The sequence below is a fragment of the Microcebus murinus genome, chromosome 13 (genome assembly GCF_040939455.1).
Source record: "Microcebus murinus isolate Inina chromosome 13, M.murinus_Inina_mat1.0, whole genome shotgun sequence".
NCBI lineage: Eukaryota > Metazoa > Chordata > Mammalia > Primates > Cheirogaleidae > Microcebus > Microcebus murinus.
Genome location: NC_134116.1, coordinates 36,571,436 through 36,593,226, shown reverse-complemented (window position 1 = coordinate 36,593,226; position 21,791 = coordinate 36,571,436). Strand labels below are relative to the sequence as shown.

At 34.4% G+C, this 21,791-nt stretch overlaps 1 protein-coding gene across 12 annotated transcripts in view; it reads right to left on the bottom strand.

The window, feature by feature from the left end:
- The window catches only part of MYCBP2 (MYC binding protein 2), a 261,302-nt gene that overhangs the window by 11,947 nt on the left and 227,564 nt on the right, over window positions 1-21,791 (bottom strand). For 11 of the 12 annotated variants that reach the window (XM_076009352.1, XM_076009358.1, XM_076009355.1 and 8 more), the window contains 12 exons: window positions 21,282-21,431; window positions 16,579-16,739; window positions 15,433-15,589; window positions 15,022-15,246; window positions 12,538-12,603; window positions 10,745-10,984; window positions 10,369-10,467; window positions 6,667-6,747; window positions 5,299-5,565; window positions 4,531-4,814; window positions 2,657-2,753; window positions 1,262-1,381 (listed from right to left, as the gene is read on the bottom strand). In XM_076009352.1, the coding sequence (XP_075865467.1) occupies window positions 1,262-1,381; window positions 2,657-2,753; window positions 4,531-4,814; window positions 5,299-5,565; window positions 6,667-6,747; window positions 10,369-10,467; window positions 10,745-10,984; window positions 12,538-12,603; window positions 15,022-15,246; window positions 15,433-15,589; window positions 16,579-16,739; window positions 21,282-21,431 (1,947 nt within the window). The remainder of the gene's footprint in view (window positions 1-1,261; window positions 1,382-2,656; window positions 2,754-4,530; window positions 4,815-5,298; window positions 5,566-6,666; window positions 6,748-10,368; window positions 10,468-10,744; window positions 10,985-12,537; window positions 12,604-15,021; window positions 15,247-15,432; window positions 15,590-16,578; window positions 16,740-21,281; window positions 21,432-21,791) is intronic. The other variant, XM_076009354.1, reaches the window with a different exon arrangement.

Below are 21,791 nucleotides of genomic sequence, written 5' to 3'. Positions count from 1 at the left end.
TCCTTTATTGGTCTACTATGCAAACATATGAATAAATTAACTTGCATATTTAATGTACCTTACTTGCATATTTAACATGTACTGTACCTGTTGCATATTTTCCCATTTAATATCATTTGCCTGAGGCATTAAATTCCTAAGAAGGTGGGACAATAGTTGTTTAATTTTGCACAGTCCCATGAGGAGCTGGGTACATATTATATCCTTTTAGATAATAAGAGTTCCTTAGAAGTCTCTGTTGTTGCAAGGAGTCTAACACTATATTTGGTGTACTTTGTCATAAATAAATAAATGTCTAACAAGCTTTAGAAAATTGCCCACAAAAATAGTTTAAAAATTTCTGAGGCTTAAATGGTAAGCTTTAGTTTTACACACTTGACATATTCCTTCATTAATGAAAATAGAAAATAAGAAACTAAGAAGTGCATATGAGTGAATGGAGATGGAAAACAAGAGACAGTGCATGCAAAGAGAAATGAAGGAAAAGAACACACGAGTGGTTCCTGTCAAAAATACCTGCTTCAGGCATCACAATGGCCAGACAGCATTAACAGGCCTTTTCTGCCTTAAGGAAATCCAATTTATCTTCTTTTTCAGATTTCTGAGACTAAGCTAAGCAATTTTTACCAGCATCCACTTTTTCCTAATGCTATCTCATTGCCCTGCTTTAAGGAAATGTCAAATCTTTTCCGGAAGTATATGGGACATGAAATCTGGTTGATTACAACTTACTATAAATGTCTCATCTGAAAAATGCCACCTCACCTACTCAGAGCATCTATCCTACCCTGCTCTGGACTTCTTGCTTTTTAAAAGTAAAACCTGTAAACCGAGTAAGTAAGCTATGGGGTTCGACATTAGGAACAACTAGACCATACAAAAAGGAGTAGGAAGGGGCTTAGCCTACAAATGACCTCCAGTCTATCACAGCCTAATGCTGACACTAAACTCACTGTGGAAAGCTACAAACGGAACATTAGAAAGACAATACACAAATACTCAACATAATTTCACCTTTTCTAACCATTATAACCTCAGCTTCCTAAATAATAACAGAAACAAGTGATTACAGAACATATAACAGTGAAAAATGACTACCATCAATAGTTCATAATTTATAAAAGCCTTTTATACTTTTTCAGTAAGTTATAATATGTGGTTAAAAAAGGATTAACTTGACTTAGTGATTAAAATTTTTTTAAATATATTACTGAAAAAGAATATGTGATGATACAGACCAAATAAGAACAAAAATACCTACTCTAGTTGTTGCAATACATCTCACTGGAGATCTAAATTCTTCTTCCATCTTAGTCAAGGCAATGATGGTTTCTGCAATAGCATTTTTTGTCACTCGGGACCAAGCTTCTGACAGATGACCCTATTGAGCAGGGCAGAATATTTTAATAATTACCAGAAATGTATTATCATAGTAAATTCTTACCTCTTAAATAATATCTCTCACCAAAAGAAAATATTTATTTGGAACAAGACCATAGGTTTTTAGACCAAGGAGCACAGACTTCTGAACCCCAAATCCTTCACAACCCTATGGAAAATTCAACTTCAAATTATTATTTGATGATTCAAAAAAAAAGTAAATATAAATTTAAGTTCTCAATATTTCTTGCCTGTAGAGTTCAAGGGCATTTCCCCTCTCACATCTGGATAAAAACATATAGAAATACTAAGGTTATCTATGCCTGAGAAATTTTATTACTTAACATAAAATTTATAGAGCTAAGCAAACTGCTTTAGATGAAAGTATTCTTAGCACCCAAGAACATAAACGGGTTCAAAGTACTACTACCTTTATTTGCTAACTTGATTTGTAATGAACAGTCAACTATTATAGAATTTAGGTGTTCCTAAATATTTTCATCTAGTGAACACCCTGAGAAAGCCTGTTTGCCACAAAGATTGAGAAAATGTTCATGCTGTTGGAAAAAGTGATAGAACTTCATCCCTTCCCCAGAATATCCTCCCACTTTTCATATCCATATGTTATCAGTCTTTTAAGGGGCGGTTTAATTCATTCTTCTCCAAAATGTCTTCTATTTCCTCTGCCTCTCAGGGACCTATATTCCACAGTATCTTGTCCCCTTCAGGGTGGCTTCCGGGAAATACAATGGAATCTGTGAAAACTGACACTGTGGAGTAATGTAAGCCAGGCATTCCGTGAAGTAATTCCCTGCCCTCCACACTCTCAAATATCCTCCCAAAGTCAGCACCTTAAGACATTGGTGTAGGACATTAATAAAGAAGAATACAGGCTCTATAAAAACCATGAACACAGAAGAGAATGAGAATCTTCCCCTTCCAGAAGTCCTTTTTTCTCCTTCAGGCTTTTGAACTTCTTTCTTAAGGTCCAAAGAGTAAATTTTATTTTATTAAGTTTTAAAGTCTTGGCAGACTATGTAACAATTCTTAAGTAAATTAATTGGGACGTTTGAAATAAACATAGCTCATATAAATGACAAATGTATCACTCTTTGAAAAGATAAATGGCATAATAGGTAACATACTAAAAACAGTCTTAAGTAAGGCAAAATAACATTAATGGACTACTACTGTCAATTCAGCAGAGTAAGCAGTTTGACTATCAGATTCCTGCTGCACCTCCCTGTCATAATGGTTTGGGAGAAGGGGAACTTACTGCTGCCATATCCTTGATAAGTTTAATGATGATCTCTGAGATCTGGGTAGGAGTTGAGCCCTTCATCCACCAATGACTTTCACCTCGTCGAAGATAACTACAGAGAAAAATCAGAATTTATAAACCAACAAACTATCAGTGGTAGTTGTTACAAATGCAAAAGATGAAAATGTTATTTCATCATGCAGTATTTTAAATTTTTAAGTAACTGAATCAAAACATTTTAAAATAAAATTAATCAAAACATTACCCCAAACCTAGCTCTTCAATCCCAAGATAGCAGCTAATTTGATTTATGTTCCTTTTCAAATATTTCTGTGTGCATCTTCTAGTAGTTCATGGACCACAAACTATTTGTTTTCCATGCACATGGAGACAATAAAAAGCGTGTGCCAGAATATAAACCAACTATATCACTAAGCACACTACTGTACAGTTCAGCTGACATTTTTTTCCCCTAGCAAGTCTATCTACATTAATATACTGATTAATATTCTGGTGCTATCTGCTTATTGTCACGGATTGGCTCTGTGAGTAGCACTGTTCTAGAAGCATCAAATTTTCCACTGTTACACACAATTATAGAACATCCTTGCATGTGTATCTTTTTGCGAATGCATCAAAGTTTTAGAAGTTTTACTGGTGGGTTAAGGGATAATGCATACTTAAAATATTGTTAAATATTATCAAACTGACATTTAAAATGGCTGCAACAAATCATAGTAGGTGAAAATGTCTATTTCCTCACAATGTTGCAAAACAAAAATATTCTGCAATTGTTTTAATTTATATTTCTCTGTTTAGTAGTGAGGTGCTTTTTCATTTGTTTATTGACATTTGTAATTTTTTTCTGTGAGCTATTCTTATTTATTTTTCTATTAGTTGTTTGCCTTTTTCCTCATTGATTTGTGTCATCCTTCTAATATTATGGCTAATAATTCATTGCTTATTATATAGGTTTAAATATTTTTTTCCAAGTGAATTGTTTATATTTACATGTTAATAGTATCACCAAACATGTAATTTTCATTTTTATGTAGCCAAATATATAAGTTTTTTCCTATATCACTTTGGGTTTTGGGTTTTGTTTAAGGTCTTCCAAAATTGAAGATTATAAAAATATTCTTCTATAATTTGTCCTAGTAGAGTTTGTTGTTGTTGTTGAGATAGTGTCTCACTTTGTTGCCCAGGCTAAAGTGCAGTAGTGTCATCACAGCTCACTGCAACCTCAAACTCCTGAGCTTCTGCAATCCTCCTGGCCTCAACCTTCCGAGTAACTGGGAATACTGGTGTGCATCATGATGCCCAGTTTTTAGAAAAATTTGTTTTGTAGAGACAGAGTCTTGCTATGTTGCCTGGGCTGGTCTCAAACTCCTAGCACTCAAAAGAACTTCCCACCTCAGCCTCCCAAAGTGCTAGGATTACAGGTACGAGCACTGTGCCAGGCCCCATGTCCTAGTAAGAGTTTTAAAAGGTAACTACATAAACCTTTAACTGAAGTTCACTTTATTCCCCCTGTGTTTACTTATTTATTTTTATTGTGGTAAAAAACATAAAAACTGATATTTACCTTTGTATATGATGTGAATGAAGTAGAGGTCTATAATCTTTTTCAACATAGACAACTAAATATCCTTACATCATTTATCCAGCCTCCTTTTTTCCCCCCACTAATTTCTAATTGCAAATGACATTTTTTATTATATATGATGTTCCTTTTATACATGGGTCATTAGTTGTTAATGGCTTTTATTTGGTGAGTAAGGCAAAAAGGTAGAATTTGAAATCATGTTTTAATTTTTAATCAATCTTAATTCTCTGAACAGTAGCACATTCTGTTCTGTTTTGGTACTCAAACAGAGGCCATGACCAACCTGGAATTGAAAATCATTGGAAGAGTAACTGTTGTAACTCCTTTGCCCACAGTGGTACCAGCTGTTCCTGTGATGGTGGTTCCTTTGGCTTTTAGCTGTACAGTGAGTGCTTTGGCAATGCATCCTAGAAACATGTCCAAGATACCCAGCTTATTCCAGTCTCCTTTTTCTGTTGAGTGAATGATATCACTGATATCTGCTGGGGGAAGGGATTTCACTCCTATGATGCTGGCCAGGCGACTAGGGGTCACTTCAGGCAAAACTCGTCTCAGTAAAGAGGTCACCTGGTAAGAAAGAAAAGAAAAGAGTTGCATTTAAACAATAATGTTTTAGGGTTTTAATTTTTTAATGTACCTAACTACCATTCTGTAACTGTAAAAATCTTTGAACAGAAGTACAGAAATATAGTTTAAACACTATTTTTAAGAAGGGAAAAAAATGATATAAACAATTGATATATAAAGAAAAATATATAAGCAAACATGATATAAAATTTTAATTTCTGGGATGGTAATTACCAACCTCAGGGCAGCAAGAAAAAACATGCCTTTTATTTTTGGTAAAGACTAACTGACAGTATGTATTTCATGGTAATAAGGTAATGGGTTGCCAGAATACTCTTTATCACAACACATCAGCAAAATGGAACATATTTTGCTCTTCTATACTCTATTACTTCCTTAGGTAATTCTGTTTGCATTGCAATTTTTAACAATGTTTCAAGTAACAAAAGAAGTGGACAGGTAAGTGGTGTGATCGATCAGTCACCTGTCTCTGGACTCTAGGAGAGGCTGTGTGAAGCAGTGAAAAGAGATCCTGAAGCAGAGTCAGCTGTTGAGCCAGATACTGTCGGCCAACATTAGACCCACTCAATGCTAACACCATAGAGAGCAGCTCAAAGCAGTAAGCATCAGAGGAGGCATCTTCATCATTTGGCTGAGAATTGGCATTTTCCTTGCTTGATATGGCATGCTCCCATTCTTCACGGACTCTGGTGGCTTCCATGCGAATAGCTTGGACGATATGAGCACACACCTATTTAAAGGCAACAGAAAATGTAAAAATATATTTCTAAGTCTGATTTACTACTCATAGTAAAACAAAACAAAAAATCAGGACAAGAATATAAATTGATGCTCAATTTAGTATTCTTTCTCCCAGTTAATTCTCTATCATACCATTCCCTTAACTTATCTTAAAAACAATTTAAAAAGTAGGAGAACTTTGATAAAAATCTGAATAGTTAAAATCAACTACTATGTAGAAACTGATTATATACAAGTTACTAATGCTTCTGCCTTTGGTTTATTTAGCACATCACATAAAATCACCATGCTTTATCACTTTTAAAGCACATGTTAAAAATAGACTATTTTAACATTTCTATCCATAAGGTGCTTTATAACTGATGGGATTCGCAATATAATTGGCAGTAATTTTTATTTTTCGATGATATATAAAATAATAGCACATTTTATAATTGAAAGCATCTAAGATTCAACAAAATGCTGTTAGAAAGATAAAGCACAGATAAATTTATGCTATTTACATAAAAAGATTTAATGGTACTTAAAGTTAAAATAGGCTAATCTAAAATCAATATATTTTTTAATTTTTGAGTGCTATTTTTATGTTACTTATCACCCCATTATATGAACAATATAGTGCTACTTCCTTACCTAGGTATATTTAAAAATATTAATACTGGTTTAGTTAGCAGTATTAATTGCTCAGTAAAAAAAAATTTTAAAAATTAGGGGGAAAGCAACATAGGAAATACAAATGAAATCTGACAGAGCTGGATCTTTGACACCAAAATAAAATCTACTTATAACAAACAGCAGCAAGAAAGTTAACATTCATAGCAAAATATTTAAAATCTGATAGAGCTGGATATTTGATACCAAAATAAAATCCACCTATAACAAAGAGCAGCAAGATAAGAAAGTTAACATTCATAATAAAATCTTTAAGTGATGCAGGTATGACAATGTACTCATTCCTCTCTAGAAAAAGGCAGATGCATGCTGTAGGATCTATGAAACAGTCAGCATAAAAGCCTCCAAAAATTTCTGGAAACACTTTATACTCTAAAAACAAACAAACAAAAAACTGTTGAAGACAATATTAACTAACCTGTTTTTGTAAGTTAGTCAGTTTACTCCTGCTGAATATGATCCCAACCATATGTTCTTTCAGGTCAGCATCTGATGTTGCCTTTACATAGACAAAACAAAGAATGAAGCAGGCTCTTTAAAAAAAGTTTATATGTTTGACATTTCAAAGTACCTTGAGAAATAATTTTGCAGATTATTTTATAGGAATTTATTTTAAATTGAGTCTTATACTAAGACAAAGGATAACATTTGAATAAATCATTATTTGGCCAAAATGACTATAAAAAGAATAAAATTTCAGAACATAAGAAACCTAGAAAAGTATATTATCAGTTCATAATTTATTTAGTCAATTTGATTACATTTATTTCTAAATTGTGAACATATATAAGTTCACACAATATATTTAATTATTTGAAGAGCAATCCAGGAAAATAAAAGATTAAAAGAAAAATATCCTAACAAAATTCTGTGCTGAAGGTGGTTTAAGCTATTCTAATACTAACAGTCATCAAAGAAACATATCATGAGAAGACAAATACAGGCTGAAATTTTATAATGCTTATTATGTGCATAGTACTCTTCTAAGTGGCAGGTAGATCCACATATAGACATGTATATACTAAATATATACATACACATATAATCTTATTTAATCTTCACAACAATGTCATAAGGTAAGCTCTAATATTCTGCCTATGTTACATGTAAGAAATGTGAGGCAAGTCACTCTTTAAGAATCAAAAATAATTCTTCGTTTCACATTTCATAGGATGGAGAACCACATGAGAATGTCCCTCCCACCCTAACAATGAGGAAAAAGCTGCTATTCTATAAAACTATAACTTTTTGAAGTCCATCAGAGACTTGAGATCTGCCACCAGGTAAATTGAGTTCCAAATAGACATATCCATTTTGTTGGACACGTCAAAACTCTTCTTTCAGTACTTGACAGAAGAAGTAAATGAGCAAACAAAAATCCATATACAAAAGTCAATTGTATTTTTATATAGAAACAATTAGAAGGTGAAATAAAAAAATACCATCTATAATATTCTTACAAACATGAAATGTTTAGGTACAAATTTAATAAAAAATGTTCAAGACTTGTATACCGAACGACAAAACATTGCTGAGAGAAATTAAAGACCTAAATAAACGAAGATACGTATTGTGTTCACAGATAGGAAGAGAATATTATTGAGATCTCAAGTCTCCCTAAATTGATTTATCATTTTATGTAATTCCAATCAAAATTCCAGGATTTTTAGGAAATTGACAAGCTGATTCTAAACTTTATGTGGAAATGCTAAGGATTTAGAATAGTCAGAACAACTTTGAAAAGAAACAAAGGTAGAGCCTGATACCAACATTTTTTTTGAAACTATAGCAATCCAGCCAGTTTGATGTTGGTGTAAGAATTTACATATAGATCAACAGAGCAGAATAGAGTCCAGAAATAGCCTTATACGTTTGTAGTGAATTAGCATTTAAAATAGTTTTTTCAACAAATGGTAGCAGAACAACTGGACATCCCTGTGTAAAAAATGAACCTCAATCCTCACACTGGACATAAAAATTAAGCAAAGGCATTAAAACTATTAATATAACATTTATAAAAGAGGAGAAAATCTTTGTGACCTTGGGTTCTAAACAAGACACAAAAATCATGAATCATCTAGAAAAAAACAGGAAAAACTGGACTTCATTGAAATTGATAACTCCTCCTTTCTGAAAGATAAGCTACAGAGAAGGAGAAAACATCTGAAATATTTGAATATTTGGTCAGGGACCTTCAAAGATCTGTATGTAAATGTTCACAGCAGCTTTATTAATAATAGCCAAATAGTGGGAACAACCCAAACATCCACCAAAAAGTAAAAGGATAAATAAATTATGGTAAATCCATGTAATGAAATACTTCTCAAGAACCAAAAGAATGAACCATGGACACATGCTGCTACATGGATGAATCTTAAAAAGCATCAATTACATTAACAGTGAAAGAAATGACAAAAAGGCTACGTTCCCTGTAATTCCACTTATACCCTGGAAAAGCCAACACTACAGAGGTAGCATACAGTTCAGTGGTTGCCAGGTTATAAGTGTGAAGTGGGGAGACTATCTGCAAGGAAACATGAGGAAAATTCTTAGAGTGATATATTTTTAAAACTTGATTGTGATGACTTCACTAGTGTACACATGGGTAAAAACCAAAGAATAGTACAGTTTAAAAGGAGGATTTTTTTGTATGTAAATTATACTTCAATAACCTGACTTAAAAATCATGTTAGTTCATGGGCATCCAACTGCCAGCATAACCTTTCCTATTCAACCGTAACTCCTTAAAATACACACTCCTCCTGTTAGGCTAGCCTCCTCAGTGAGTCCTTGCTCCCATCCTCTCTGTAAGTCCCTAACTTTCATCCATTCATTCTCTTTCTCATTCTCATTCTCAGCTCTAACTCAAGTTCAATATCCCCCAAGAAACCCTCTTTGATTACTCTTAGAGTACAATACTGTCAATGTGCTCTGAAATCTTAAATCATGTGCAATTTTTTCACATATTTAATAACTTGATTATATACTATATAGTAACCTTGCTGGTTTCTTTTTAGGGAGGGGGTGGCGGAGGTTCATATCCAAGAACAAATAGATGTGAACTTTTTGAAGGCTTGGCATTCCCACGATTGTTTACTCCAGAATTGACATTTGCTAAAATTCAAGTGATTTAAAGAGTAGTTACCAGGTTTGTAGTAATTCAAATGATATCTCCAAAAGATGTTGAAAGGAATAATCAGAGTTTATAAAATCTTATCTTTATAGACATCAAATAGAAAATGGCAATAATTTAGGCAATATTGTATTAGAAGGTACAGGGCTAGACTAGGTAGATCCTTGAAGTCTATCTTTCAAAGGGCTGCCAAGGTGATTATTTGGAATATTTAATGAGAACAGTCACGGTTGACTTCTCTTTTTGGAACTGATGAGGTTTTACTGTTAGGTACAGTGTTTTAGTTAGGACCAAGGAAGTGAAGCAATTGTGTTTTAGAAGAAACTTCAAGAATAGCATAAAGAGTGGTTACTCCAATAAAAATGTACTGAATGTGTGTGTGATTGCACTGTGGTGGATACAAAGACAAATCAGACATGTACTTGGTCTTTAAGAAGAATGGTTCAGCACTCTTGCCTGGGCAACAGAGTGAGACTCTGTCTCGAAAAAAAAAAAAAAAAAAAGAAGTATGGTTCAGTAGAAGAGATAAAACATGTATGTAGATAAACGTAAGAGAGAAGCCAAGAAGAGACACATATAGGTTATTAACTAGGAAGTTTAGCAGAGGGAAGCTGCATTTTGTTTGGAGAAATCATAAAGATGGTTCATGAAGATAGTATTTATGAACTAGACTGAAGGACAGATAAAATGGAGGAGGTAGAAGATAATTGATGGGGTGCAGTACAGGAAATGACTAAGTTAATCATAGAAATTCTAACAACTGAACACGACGGCCTGAGGTATATAGCAAATTTTGCTGTTACTTCAAATATTAGATTATAAATGAACAAATATGAATTTCTTATAGTTTCATCTTTCTAATTAAAAAAATGAACTACAAATAAACTATTAACACATATCCATTAAAATATATAGCAATATAAAGATCATTCAGTTAATAAGAGAATGAAAAAGGGAAATAAATATTTTTAGAATACAAATAAATACATTGTATACTTTTTCCTCTCCTTCAGGTGATGACAAAAGTGCTTTTTCCTCTTGTTCTGGTGTAGGTTCAGCATCTCCAGAGATGAGCTTTCCAAATACCTGATAAAAAAAGACATGCACATGAGAAGGAATTACCACTGTGAAAGCTAGAGGACTTGTTAGTGGATTCTGCAGGTGTTACGTTATTCTTGCTGTTATACACCACTACTCTTCTGAGTTATGAATGCAATGTGAAACACAGTTGTTTAGAGCTGTGAGAAGTAAAAATGGGCTACACTTGTACCCAGAAATCTCTAACAAGTTTTATAAAATATTTTGTTTACTTTCAAAATATGTCAATGAATCCTGTAATAGAATATGCAGTAGGGACACTCACTTGAGACGTAATAAGTCTGAATACTCGTAGAGTCTCAGCTTCACAGTTCCTTTGCTGGGCCACGCTGGCTGAAATCTGGCCAGCGATTTTTGTGCTTTCACCATCTTTCCAGCCCAGGACTTTGACTTGTCGAACTCTTAGTGTATTTTCTGGGCCCTTTAATTCAATTTTGATGATGTGATTATCCCCTCCTGGAAGTTCACTTGTTACCCAACCAATGTGCCTAGAATCCAGATCAACCTGCGTGAGTAGAAAAGGGACAGAAAGCTGACACAGCTGAACCACTTTTATTGCCATCCTAGACTTAGCATTAGTGACAGCAAAGTCAAATAACAAACAATTGTACAGAGAGTAAAGGTTATTGGGTTACTTCACAATGATTATCTTATTTCAACCCTGTGAGGATAAGAAGCACTATTTATAGCAGCTTTGGTACGGACAGAGACACTGAGGTTAATTCAGGTTGAGGAATTCTCAGTAAGGTGATGGAGGTGAGAATAAAAATCCAGGCCTGACATGCAGCACAAGTTATATGCGTGAAACCATTACAAACAATTTATACGACCATATTTTACCTAAACTGACTATAAGCAGAAACACCACAAGATCAGCAATGAAGTTCTGTTTTGTGCATCGTCACATAAAAAGCACCATTTAAAGATAATGTATTTTCAATGTGCAATTACTAATATATTTCGCTTTTGCAGAAAAATTATATAATATGTAACTTTACCCTTGTGATTCCTTATTTCACTGAATTTCACTAAGAATATAACTTTTTTCAAGGATTAAATGTCAATTACACTGTGAAATGGTTTCTGACACTATTTCCTCGATAAAATGAATATTGTAGGCTGAGGCAAGAGGATCACTTGAGCCCAGGAATTCGAAGTTATAGTGAGCTATGATTAGGCCACTGCACTCCAGCCTGAGCAACAGAATGAGATAAATGAATAACATAAAATGAAAATTGTTCTTATCGCATTTGATAACCAAGAAATGATCTGGGGACTTCTAAACAATTTATATAGACATTTGAGTTGATATTACTTTAATAGATGGCAGTTTTCTTTTTTCTGAACATATAGCTCAGGATCCATGAAGATAATGTCTAAAGGAGGTATTAAGCACAAATAAATACTATCCCATTGAATAGGATTATTTCCTCAAATTCTTTAACAATTTAAACAAAATTTGTTATTTGTTTGATCTAAATTTTTAACTCATTCTTTCAATATGATTTGAAAAATAAACAAAAACCCCCCAAGTGACTAGTCAACTTCTGTGAGATAAAGCAGCCACACAGGCACAGCTTTAACAAAGCTCCACTAACACGAGTAAGGGAGCATGTACACCATCTCAGACACATGCCCAGATAAAACTTGCTTCTAGAGTTAGTTTGAAAACTGACTTGCAACCTGGATACAATCATAGTGTTACACGTGAGAGATTTTTCAGGCTAGAGAACAACTTATTTTAACCCAAAGCACAGGTGAATTAATGTGTTGAGTGCGAATAGGATCTGTGATAGATTCTAAGGCACTCTGAGTCTTTGTAGAGGAGTAGGGGGTGGAGGAAGACAGTACAATTGCTCATGACTGCAGAACATTTAGGGCAATAACGAGTGAGACGACCAGCACAGAGATGGTTGTTACTGTTCCTACATACAGACCATTTGTCAATTTATTGTTTTATAAATAGATGATTTCCTATAATACTTTGGTGGTGTGCCAAAATGGGAACTCAAGAGTAGAGGCTGAGAAGAAAACATTTAATGACAACATTTCAATTACCTGCTTTATTCTGCATAAATCTTCTACTGCTTTGCCAGTTAAGAAGGTCATTGAGGTAACTTTATTCTAAAATAGACAATTCATAATAGTTATTACGCCATATTCCTGCTTCAGAACTTACAAAAATTCTTACAACCTAAAATATCAACTCTTCTGCCTGTCTTCTATGATCCTTCCTCATTAACTCCACCTATTCCAACTAACCACAATTCCTGCAACTCCAGTCTTTTCTTATCCTCACAAATTCCATCTTAAATCTCACATTTTAGCCTTTCTCCATATGTTCTCTCATAGCTTGACATTCCCTCTTTTTAGGCAAAGTCTAAACATTCAAATTCTATGTCTATCTTCACAAAGCCTTTTAAGCACTTCATGAAGTGCTTGTTGTCACTTATGTCTGACTCTTGTTGCTATATTCTCATTACTTTTGGAAGTAGGAAGAAGGAATGTTACTTAACAAATAGTTATGAGTGTCACAATGTACCCAGACTGCTTTACAGACTTTAAGTAGGATATATGAGAACACAATGGGTTCTATTCCCCAAGATACTTGCCAAACTAGGGAAGGCAACATTACTAACACAAAAAATAAATATCAAACAGTATAAGTTCAATACCTTTAAGTACTGAAAAAGAAGCATGTTGGTTTTTGAAACCTTAAAATCTGTACCCCCACAATATGCCGGGAAAAAAAAAAAAAAAAAAAGGCATGTTGGTATTAGTGTCAGAGATCTTAAGATTAAGTTTTATGTAGATCATATCAAGAAACAGATTAACATATTAAATCCTCAGAGAGCTGCATACTCTCAGTGCTATAGGCTGATGCAGTTCGAATCAACAAATACCATGTATAAGGCACTGTGTTGGGCAGGTTGGGGGACACAGAGGTACAGAAGCTCAGGAAGGACATTTAAACAGTTTTGAGTATTCCTTACCCCAAATGCTTGGGACTAGAAGTGTTTCAGATTTCAATTTTTTTTAGGATTTTGGAATACTACATTTGCATTATACTTAGTGGGTGAGCACCCAAATCTGAAAATCTGAAACCTGAAATGCTCCAATAAGCATTTCCTTTGAGGGCCATGTCCGTGTTCAAAAAGTTCAGGATTTTGGAGATTTTGTGTTTCAGAGTTTTGAATTTGGGATGCTCAACCTGTAACATAGAGGAAATCTTCAAAAGGAAAGCAGATGTCAGCTTGCATGTTGGGAATTTTAAAAATGAATATTGTTATGATTATCTCCTCCTTGAAAAACCAAAAATATCAAATTGATTGTAATCATCGATCTGAGGAAGACTATGTCCTAGCTTAAAATGTACCATGAGTCAAACATGTACTGAGCAGTGAGTTCTAGCCAGAAAAATGTTTTGATTCATTACACTTGACCTTCTAGTAAGATAAATTAGTTGTATCAATTGAAATTCTTGGGTCTGAAGAGGAAATAAACTCATAATATATTAGCTAAGCCCCTTTTTCTTACTCAACAATAGGGAAGAACTGAATCTGCACTGATGTATAGTGTTGGGATTGGGGTTGCTGTGGATGGCAAGAGCACTCTGACTGTGGACTGGCCTGCTGTGGTTGGCTTCACATCAAAGTCATCTGAGACTCAAGCCAGACATTCTAGTTCTTCCAGGGAAAAGAAATATGCAAATGCAATGGGAGCAGCAAGGCAAAGGTTTAAGGGAGGCCATTAATACTATATCTGCTAGCAAGCCACATTAATTCTGAGGGGAAAAAATTCCAAAAAGTTTCCCTCCCCAAGAATGGTGTAGTTTGGCAGGTGGTGCCATTTCTTTCTTGGTTCTTAACACTCGAGTAAATAGGATTCTTTTTCCTTTTTTTTGTGCCTTTTATAAAAGGGTGCTTGATTCAGTTGAAACATGTAGACAGACTAGACTAGAAAGAATATAAATAAATTATAATTATTTGAGATAGTCCAGAAACATTTTTTTTTTATCCCCTTGAGGACTGGGTGTTAAGAAGTAGAAACTTAAGGCTAATTACACTACAGGTAAAAGTACACTAAATGTCATTACAACAATACAAAAAAGAACCCAATTGAAAGGAAAGAGTAATTTTTATAAAGAAGTTACTCAGAGGGAATTTCTCTGCTGAGTCTTAGAGATCTTGGGAGAATATGATAAGAAGAGTTTAAGGGGAGGATTTCTAGGCCAAAGGAACAGGTTAAACAAGGACATGAAGAAAGGAAATTATACAGCAGACTTTCATATTGCTTAGCTGTAGCCATGGTATATTTATAATCAGACCTCTTTTCAGAATTGGTATTCCATAGTGTTTCATAGTGCTTCCAATCATATTAACCTATTTTTAGATTTAAGATTTATTTGGGGAATATAAAAATGCTATTTGGTTGGTGAAGTTCCAGGTGATAAATCTTTTTGCTAAACTCAGAAATGAGAGTGCATGATTATTAAAGGTCTGAAAAGAACGAATGAGCTATAAATTAAGTTTCCTTTCTTACCCCAAGATCTCGGGAATTGTCCACATGAACAGATACATAGCGGGCATTGATTCCTTTTACACAGTTGATGGTGATGTTCTTAGTTTTGTTTTTGTCTTCATCTCCTGATTCCCAAAAGGTTTCTGTGGAGCCATCTGTCAAACTGCCAATCATCGCAGGTCGGCTTGAAGTTTTTATGTCAACAATACTGGTTAAATCCTTTAAGCACATTACTATGCATAATTCCTGTCAGAAACAAATATAAGTGCTTAAGATACACAAAAGGAAATTTATGATGATAAACAGACATGAGATAAGAAATAGTGTAAAACGGAATCAAATCATTTTTTAGTAACTTGTAGTTTCTCCTTTAACACATTGTTTACTATTAACTAACAGGATAACCAGGACAATAATTGTTAAATGACTCACTTGACTCATAGCTTCAAAGCCAGACTGTATACTGATGCTAAAACTCTCTTCACTATCGCCATCATCTGATTTTGACAAAATATTGTTAATGTGGTGAAACACATTGCTCTGGTGGAGAAACTGGTGATCAGATTGCTTGAATTTCAGACTCCAGCATCTAAAAAGGCAATATATGAAATAATTATTTCCAGGAATATCTAAGGAACTCTTGGAAAAGTCCTCTGTAGCTAGTATCTCAAGAAATCTTAATGCTTTCTAGTAAAAAATTGAAATTTTAAAAATTCAGGGAATAAAATCATTGCTTTTTTTCTGAGAAATAAAGGAATTTTTTTGGAACAAAGTAAGTTCTAAGGGAAGTTTACTCATTTTAAATATAGAAAAATTAGACACATGAAGATGAAGGCTACAAAAGCAAAAAAGATAATGAATTTATTGTGTGCACAAGTGTTACACCAACTATAAAAGCCTCTAAAATGTATTAGTCTTACGATTCCATAGTAATTCATCAGGGTATAATGCATCTTGCACTTCAAAAATCTTGTGAGGAGGAGAAAAAACCCTCCTTTCTACTGGTCTTATCATCAGGGACGTGGAAAGTCCAATCATTTCATCAACCTATTTCTTACATAAATCAACTGAGGTTTTATTTTATCAGTAGCCTAGCATGTGGATCCAATAACAAAGTTCACAATGTAAAAGCAATGCTAAATTCTCAACAGATTCCAACTTAAAATTATGTGAGGTTCCTTAAGGTAGTTTTAGAATTAGCTACATAGACCTAGGCTCCATTTTCTTTAAGATTCTTTAATCTTTATTTTGGTTTTTGGATTTCATTTTCCCTCTTCCTTTTTTGGACATGTAAACGATTTGCGGTAGAAGAATAGGGACAGTAAGAGAGAGATTATCATAGAATGTGACAGTTTAGAGCACTAAGAAGTGTATTATACACATTTTACATAAGAGAATAGGTATGAACTAAGAGGAAGGACAATTCTAACTTATGACAGTAAGTCAGAATGTTAGACATTTACATAATGTAGGGATTCTTTGTATCTAACTGAAGAGATATTTTTGAGCATTTCATACTTTGAATACTCCATAAAATCTCTTTTCCAATGTACCTAGCATACTTTGATACAAAATTACCTTAGAGCCATTTGTTGTAATGAACTGCCACTGGGGAGAGACATCATAAGGTCGGAGATGGTCTGAAGTAGGCGGTGAAATGTATGCGGCAAAGGATGAGCGGCTTCACCTGCAATCACTATGTCTGAGAGTGGATGTTCACATACTCTTGTATCTTTCTCCTAAGACGGAAATTGAAAGCAAGTTTATTAGCTTGTGTGCTGAAAGGAACTTCCCTCACAAAAAAATATTACACATACCTAAAAGTATTATGTATACTTTAAAGATAATGTGTAACAGAAATGTAAAGAACAAAACCAAACCAGACACAAAACATATAGTAAGATTAATTAATTATGCCTACATTACATTTAGGGGAAAAGCAATATAGTTACTTACAACTGAAATCAGCAAGCAAATGGATACCCCATATACATGTATCAATTCTAAAGTACTCACAGATCTATTAATATAGCAAATCCAAATGTGTACACATGTGTACATATGTCTATATGGCAAATATGTTTTTTTTGTATATTTTTATATGAAAAAATAACATGTGTTCACTATTGGCCGCTACCCATAATCTATACATGATTGTTTCACATATTTTGTCCAGCTTTTTGTTTTTCACTGTGAGAATTAATACCAGTATTTCATCATGGCCATATTTAGAACTCTGTCAAACAACAAGTTTTGAGATGTTGTATTTTTTTGTCATTCAGTTTAAAATATTTTCTATTATGATTCTTTTTTGATACAATTTATTTGGAAGTGTTTTCCTTAATTTCCACATGAATATGTTGTTCTTTTATCATTTTGTTATCTATTTCTAACCTACTAGCAATAAACACAGAGGTCATGGTAAGAAGGAAACCAATTATTAGAAGATTGTTGAAATTTGCTTTATGTGTCCAGTAAGTGGTCATTTTCATAGACATTCTGTGTCTCTGAAAAGAATGTGAATGGTTGGATGCAATGTTTTGTAGATTCCATTAAATCAAGACTTTCATTCATTCAAATCTATTTACTTCCTAATTCTTTTAGTTTGCCTGATCTATCCAGTACTGAGAAGACCGTTGTAGTACTGCACAAAATGGTCACAAATTCTTTGTAGCTCCTCCCATCAAGAGGTAGAGTTTATTTCTCCAGTCTCTGAATTTGGTCAGCCTTGTCAATTGCATTGCTAACAGAAGGTGGCAGAGGCAGAGGCCTAACAGAAGTCTGAGTTTAGCCTAGGCCCTTTGGCTTTGCAGCTCCTGTGCTTGCTTTCTTGTATGCTGTTAGCATGTGAACACACCCAGGCCAGGCTTCTGGAGGATAAGGGATCAGGGGGTACCACTTGAATCGCACTATGTACCTGAAACAGAAATGTGCTATTCCTGTCATTTGAGCCCCACCTAAATTGCCAACCCACAGACTGTGAGAAAATAAACAAGTGTTTCAGTCCAGTGAATTTTGGGGGTGGTTATGCAGAAACAGATAGCTGTTACATGAGTGAGGCAAGTTCATGTTCTATTTGCGGAGTGTTCTATTTTTCCTTGCAGTCTGCCAATTGTTACTTACATTTTTAAGGTTACATTATTAGGTATATATTAACAATACATATCCAGAATTCATCTTTTATCATTTTGTAGATAAGCTCTTTATCAACAATTCTGTCTTAAAGTCTACTGTTTTCTGATGTTAAAAATAGCTACACCAACTTATGTTGGTATTTATCCAGTATATCTTTTCTAATTTCCTACTTTTAATCATTCTATATCCTTATGTTTTACATGTGATACTTATGAACACCATCTAGTACTTGTTTTTTTCAATCTATTTGACAGCTTTTGTCTTTTAAATCTACAGTCCCCAACCCCCTGGCTGTGGTGGCCTGTTAGGAATGGGGCCACACAGCAGGAGGTGAGCAGTGGACAAGCAAAGGAAGCATCCTTTCATCTGTATTTATATCTGCTCCCCACTGCTTGCATACTGCCTGAGCTCTGCCTTGTGTCAGATCAGCAGTGCCATTAGATTCTAATAGGAGGGTGAACCCTACTGTAAATTGTGTGTGCGAAGGATCTAGATTGCATGCTCCTTATGAGAATCTAATGCCTGATGATCTGAGGTGGAGCCGCAGCAGTGATGCTAGTGCTGGGGAGCGGCTACAAATGCATATTATCATTAGCAGAGAGGTTTGACTGTACAGAGACCATAACAAATCAATTGCTTGAAGACTCATACCAAAACCCTGTCAGTGAGTGGCAAGTGACAATTAAGCTGCATCTTGTAGCAGGCTATATAGTGGCAAGTGAGCATCTTACTTCAATTGTACAGCTGCATCTGGTGGCAGGCTTTAAGTCAGAATCCAACACTTATTTTAGTCCATGCATGGCTTGCCCATTATTTTATTTACCACTTTTGTCAGTGCCTCTTTCCCACACTGCACACTTGTCTTGGTCACAGTTTTGGAAAGTCCACAAGCTAACCCTAGCAAAAATGAGTAAAAAATAAATGTCCCTGGAGAGCTTCTTTGAAAAGGTGGAAAGCCCAATGATGAGACAGCAGAAGACTCTAAGACTGCCAACAAGCTAGAAGACGATCAACTGCTTGAGATCACAAATGCTGATGGCCTTAACCCTTTGCACTCGCTTGCTTTTTTCTCATTATCCACTCGACATTATCCACACTTGACATTCGAGTGCAAAGGGTTAAAAGTACATTTGAGACAACTTTGAATCTCCGTGAGTTCTGAATTAAAGTCAAAGTGGGATATCCTGAGATTGCCACAAAAGCATTAAAAAGCCTGCTTCCGTTTCCAACATCCTATCTTTGCGAAGCAGGGTTTTTTGCAGTAACAGCAACCAAAAGGATATTACAGAGTAGACTGGACATAAGCAATACACTTCGGGTGTCACTGTCTTTTATCACCCCCACATGGGACCATCTAGTTGCAGGAAAACAAGCTCAGGGCTCCCACTGATTCTGCATTATGGCGAGTTGTATAATTATCTCATTATATATGATAATGTAATAATAATAGAAATAAAGTGCACAATAAATGTAATGCGCTTGAATCATCTTGAACCATTCCCCCATCACTGTGCCACCCCGCCCTGGCCCCCTCTGTCCATGGAAAAACTTTCTTCCATGAAACCAGTCCCTGGTGCCAAAAAGAGTGAGGGCTGCTGTTTAAAATGAAAGACTTAGTCCTCCATATTTTTATTTGGATTTAGTTCTAATATGTTATTTTGTACTTTTATTTGTACCATAATTTTTATTTTCTTTCTTTTTTTCAGTCTTCTATACAGTTGATTATTTTTCTCATTCCATTTGGAAATCACACCCCATTTCTATTCTTTGTGTAGTTACACATATTTAACTTATCCTAGCCTAAAGCTAATCAAAACCTTTATCCACCTCCTGAGCACTAACACTGATCACCTGACTCCTGATGTAGAGGCTCTTGCAGTATAATACGACAGAGATTTTAAACATCATTACCACGATACATCATTTCTTTTTACATAGTCTATGTTTTTTAAGATACACTCACATTATTTACACTTTCTTTTCTCTCATTGCATCATGCTTCTCAGATCTTGCATCTAAAGATCATTTGTTATATCTAAAGTACATTAGAATTTCCTTTGGTGACAGTCTATGTGCAGTGCACTCTCTCAGTATTTATTCTAACACTGCCTTTGTTTTGTTGCTATTCTTCAAATACTCTTCACAGGGTTGATGGTTACTTTCTCTGAGCACACTGAAAATACCAAGTGACAAGTATTTTTTTTAATAAAAATTCAGTCTTTTAAGTTAGTCTTTTAAGTTGCCACTGAAAATCAAGCTATTATTCTCATTGTTCCTTCTTTGAAAGGTAATCCCCCCCGCCCCCCCGTGGCTGCTTAAAAGATCTTCTCTTTGTTTTTGTGTTCAGCTAACTCACTATGATTTGCCCACCATGATTTTTATTTATTCTACTTAGGGTTCATTGGGCTTCTTGACTCAGTGAACAGTTATCTGTAATCAATTTTGGGAAATTCTTAAGTATTAACTCTGCAAATACTACCTCTCTTCCATTTTGTCTATCTTTTCCAATGAGATAAGTGTTATGCCTCATTTTACCCTTCATTTTAGACATTTTGGAAATTAATCATAAATTAATTTTTTAATTAATCATAAAATGCCATTCATACAATTTTAGAGTGCTTGGGAGTAAGCTAGGTTACTCTTTACAGATATGGAAACTGAAGCCCATAAGTCATACAACTACACTGAGGTAGAAATACAGCTGGAACTCAGGCTGGCAGTATCCTAGTTCAATGCTTTTTCCATTATATAAGCTGCCTCCTATAGAAACCAGATCCTGTCTAGCCAAACAAACATTTTAGTATTTCATGTACCTAAACAGTATCATTTTTACCATTGAGTATCTTATAGCAATGCTGAAAATGCCACTCTGTTTATGTCATATATTGTGCTGTAATAGTATATATTTTCCAGTTGATTGCTTTATGACAATAATGTTTAATGAAAAATCAGATGTGACTATCAGCATCTTTGCTGGAGATGAAACTTTCACCAAATATAGTTAATACTTTGCTCACAGCATTAAAATGGTCTTCTTGCTTGATAATCTATAAATGATTTCATGCAAACTATTGTACTATCTGAAGGTGTATCACTCAGTTTCTTTAAAAACAGTGACAATTAAAAGAAACAAAAATCTGACTTACTTGTTCTGAATTTTCTTTGTTTGTTTTATTTTCCTCATCCTCCTCCTCTTCTGGTTCCACTGGAGCAGGAGTCAGTGATGCCACAAAATGCCATAGAATATCATGAAGAGAAGTGGTTTGGATGACATTACACAGAAGCCAGTTGAAAGCCTGAATAAACGATGGGTAAATGAATGAGTCCAAGATAAAAAGAAAATGTAGAGCTTTTCTTACTCAGAAACGAAGTACCTCCATGGGCTCAGAGTTACAAGGAAAGATACTGGAAAATCTGATCTTCATTTCACTGAAAACACACTTGAAATAATAATTTGAACTTGAAATAATAATTTTGTTTTTATTAAAAATAAAAATAAGAGGGAAAATAATATTTATAAAACACAATACCGAAATACTTTTTCAAGTTGGTTTTTATGTTGAAAATTCTTCTTAATATTAATTTACTCAAGTATATTTTTTTCCTAACTTGCATTTAGGATGAACACAGAATATTTCTCAAGCTCTATCCAAGCT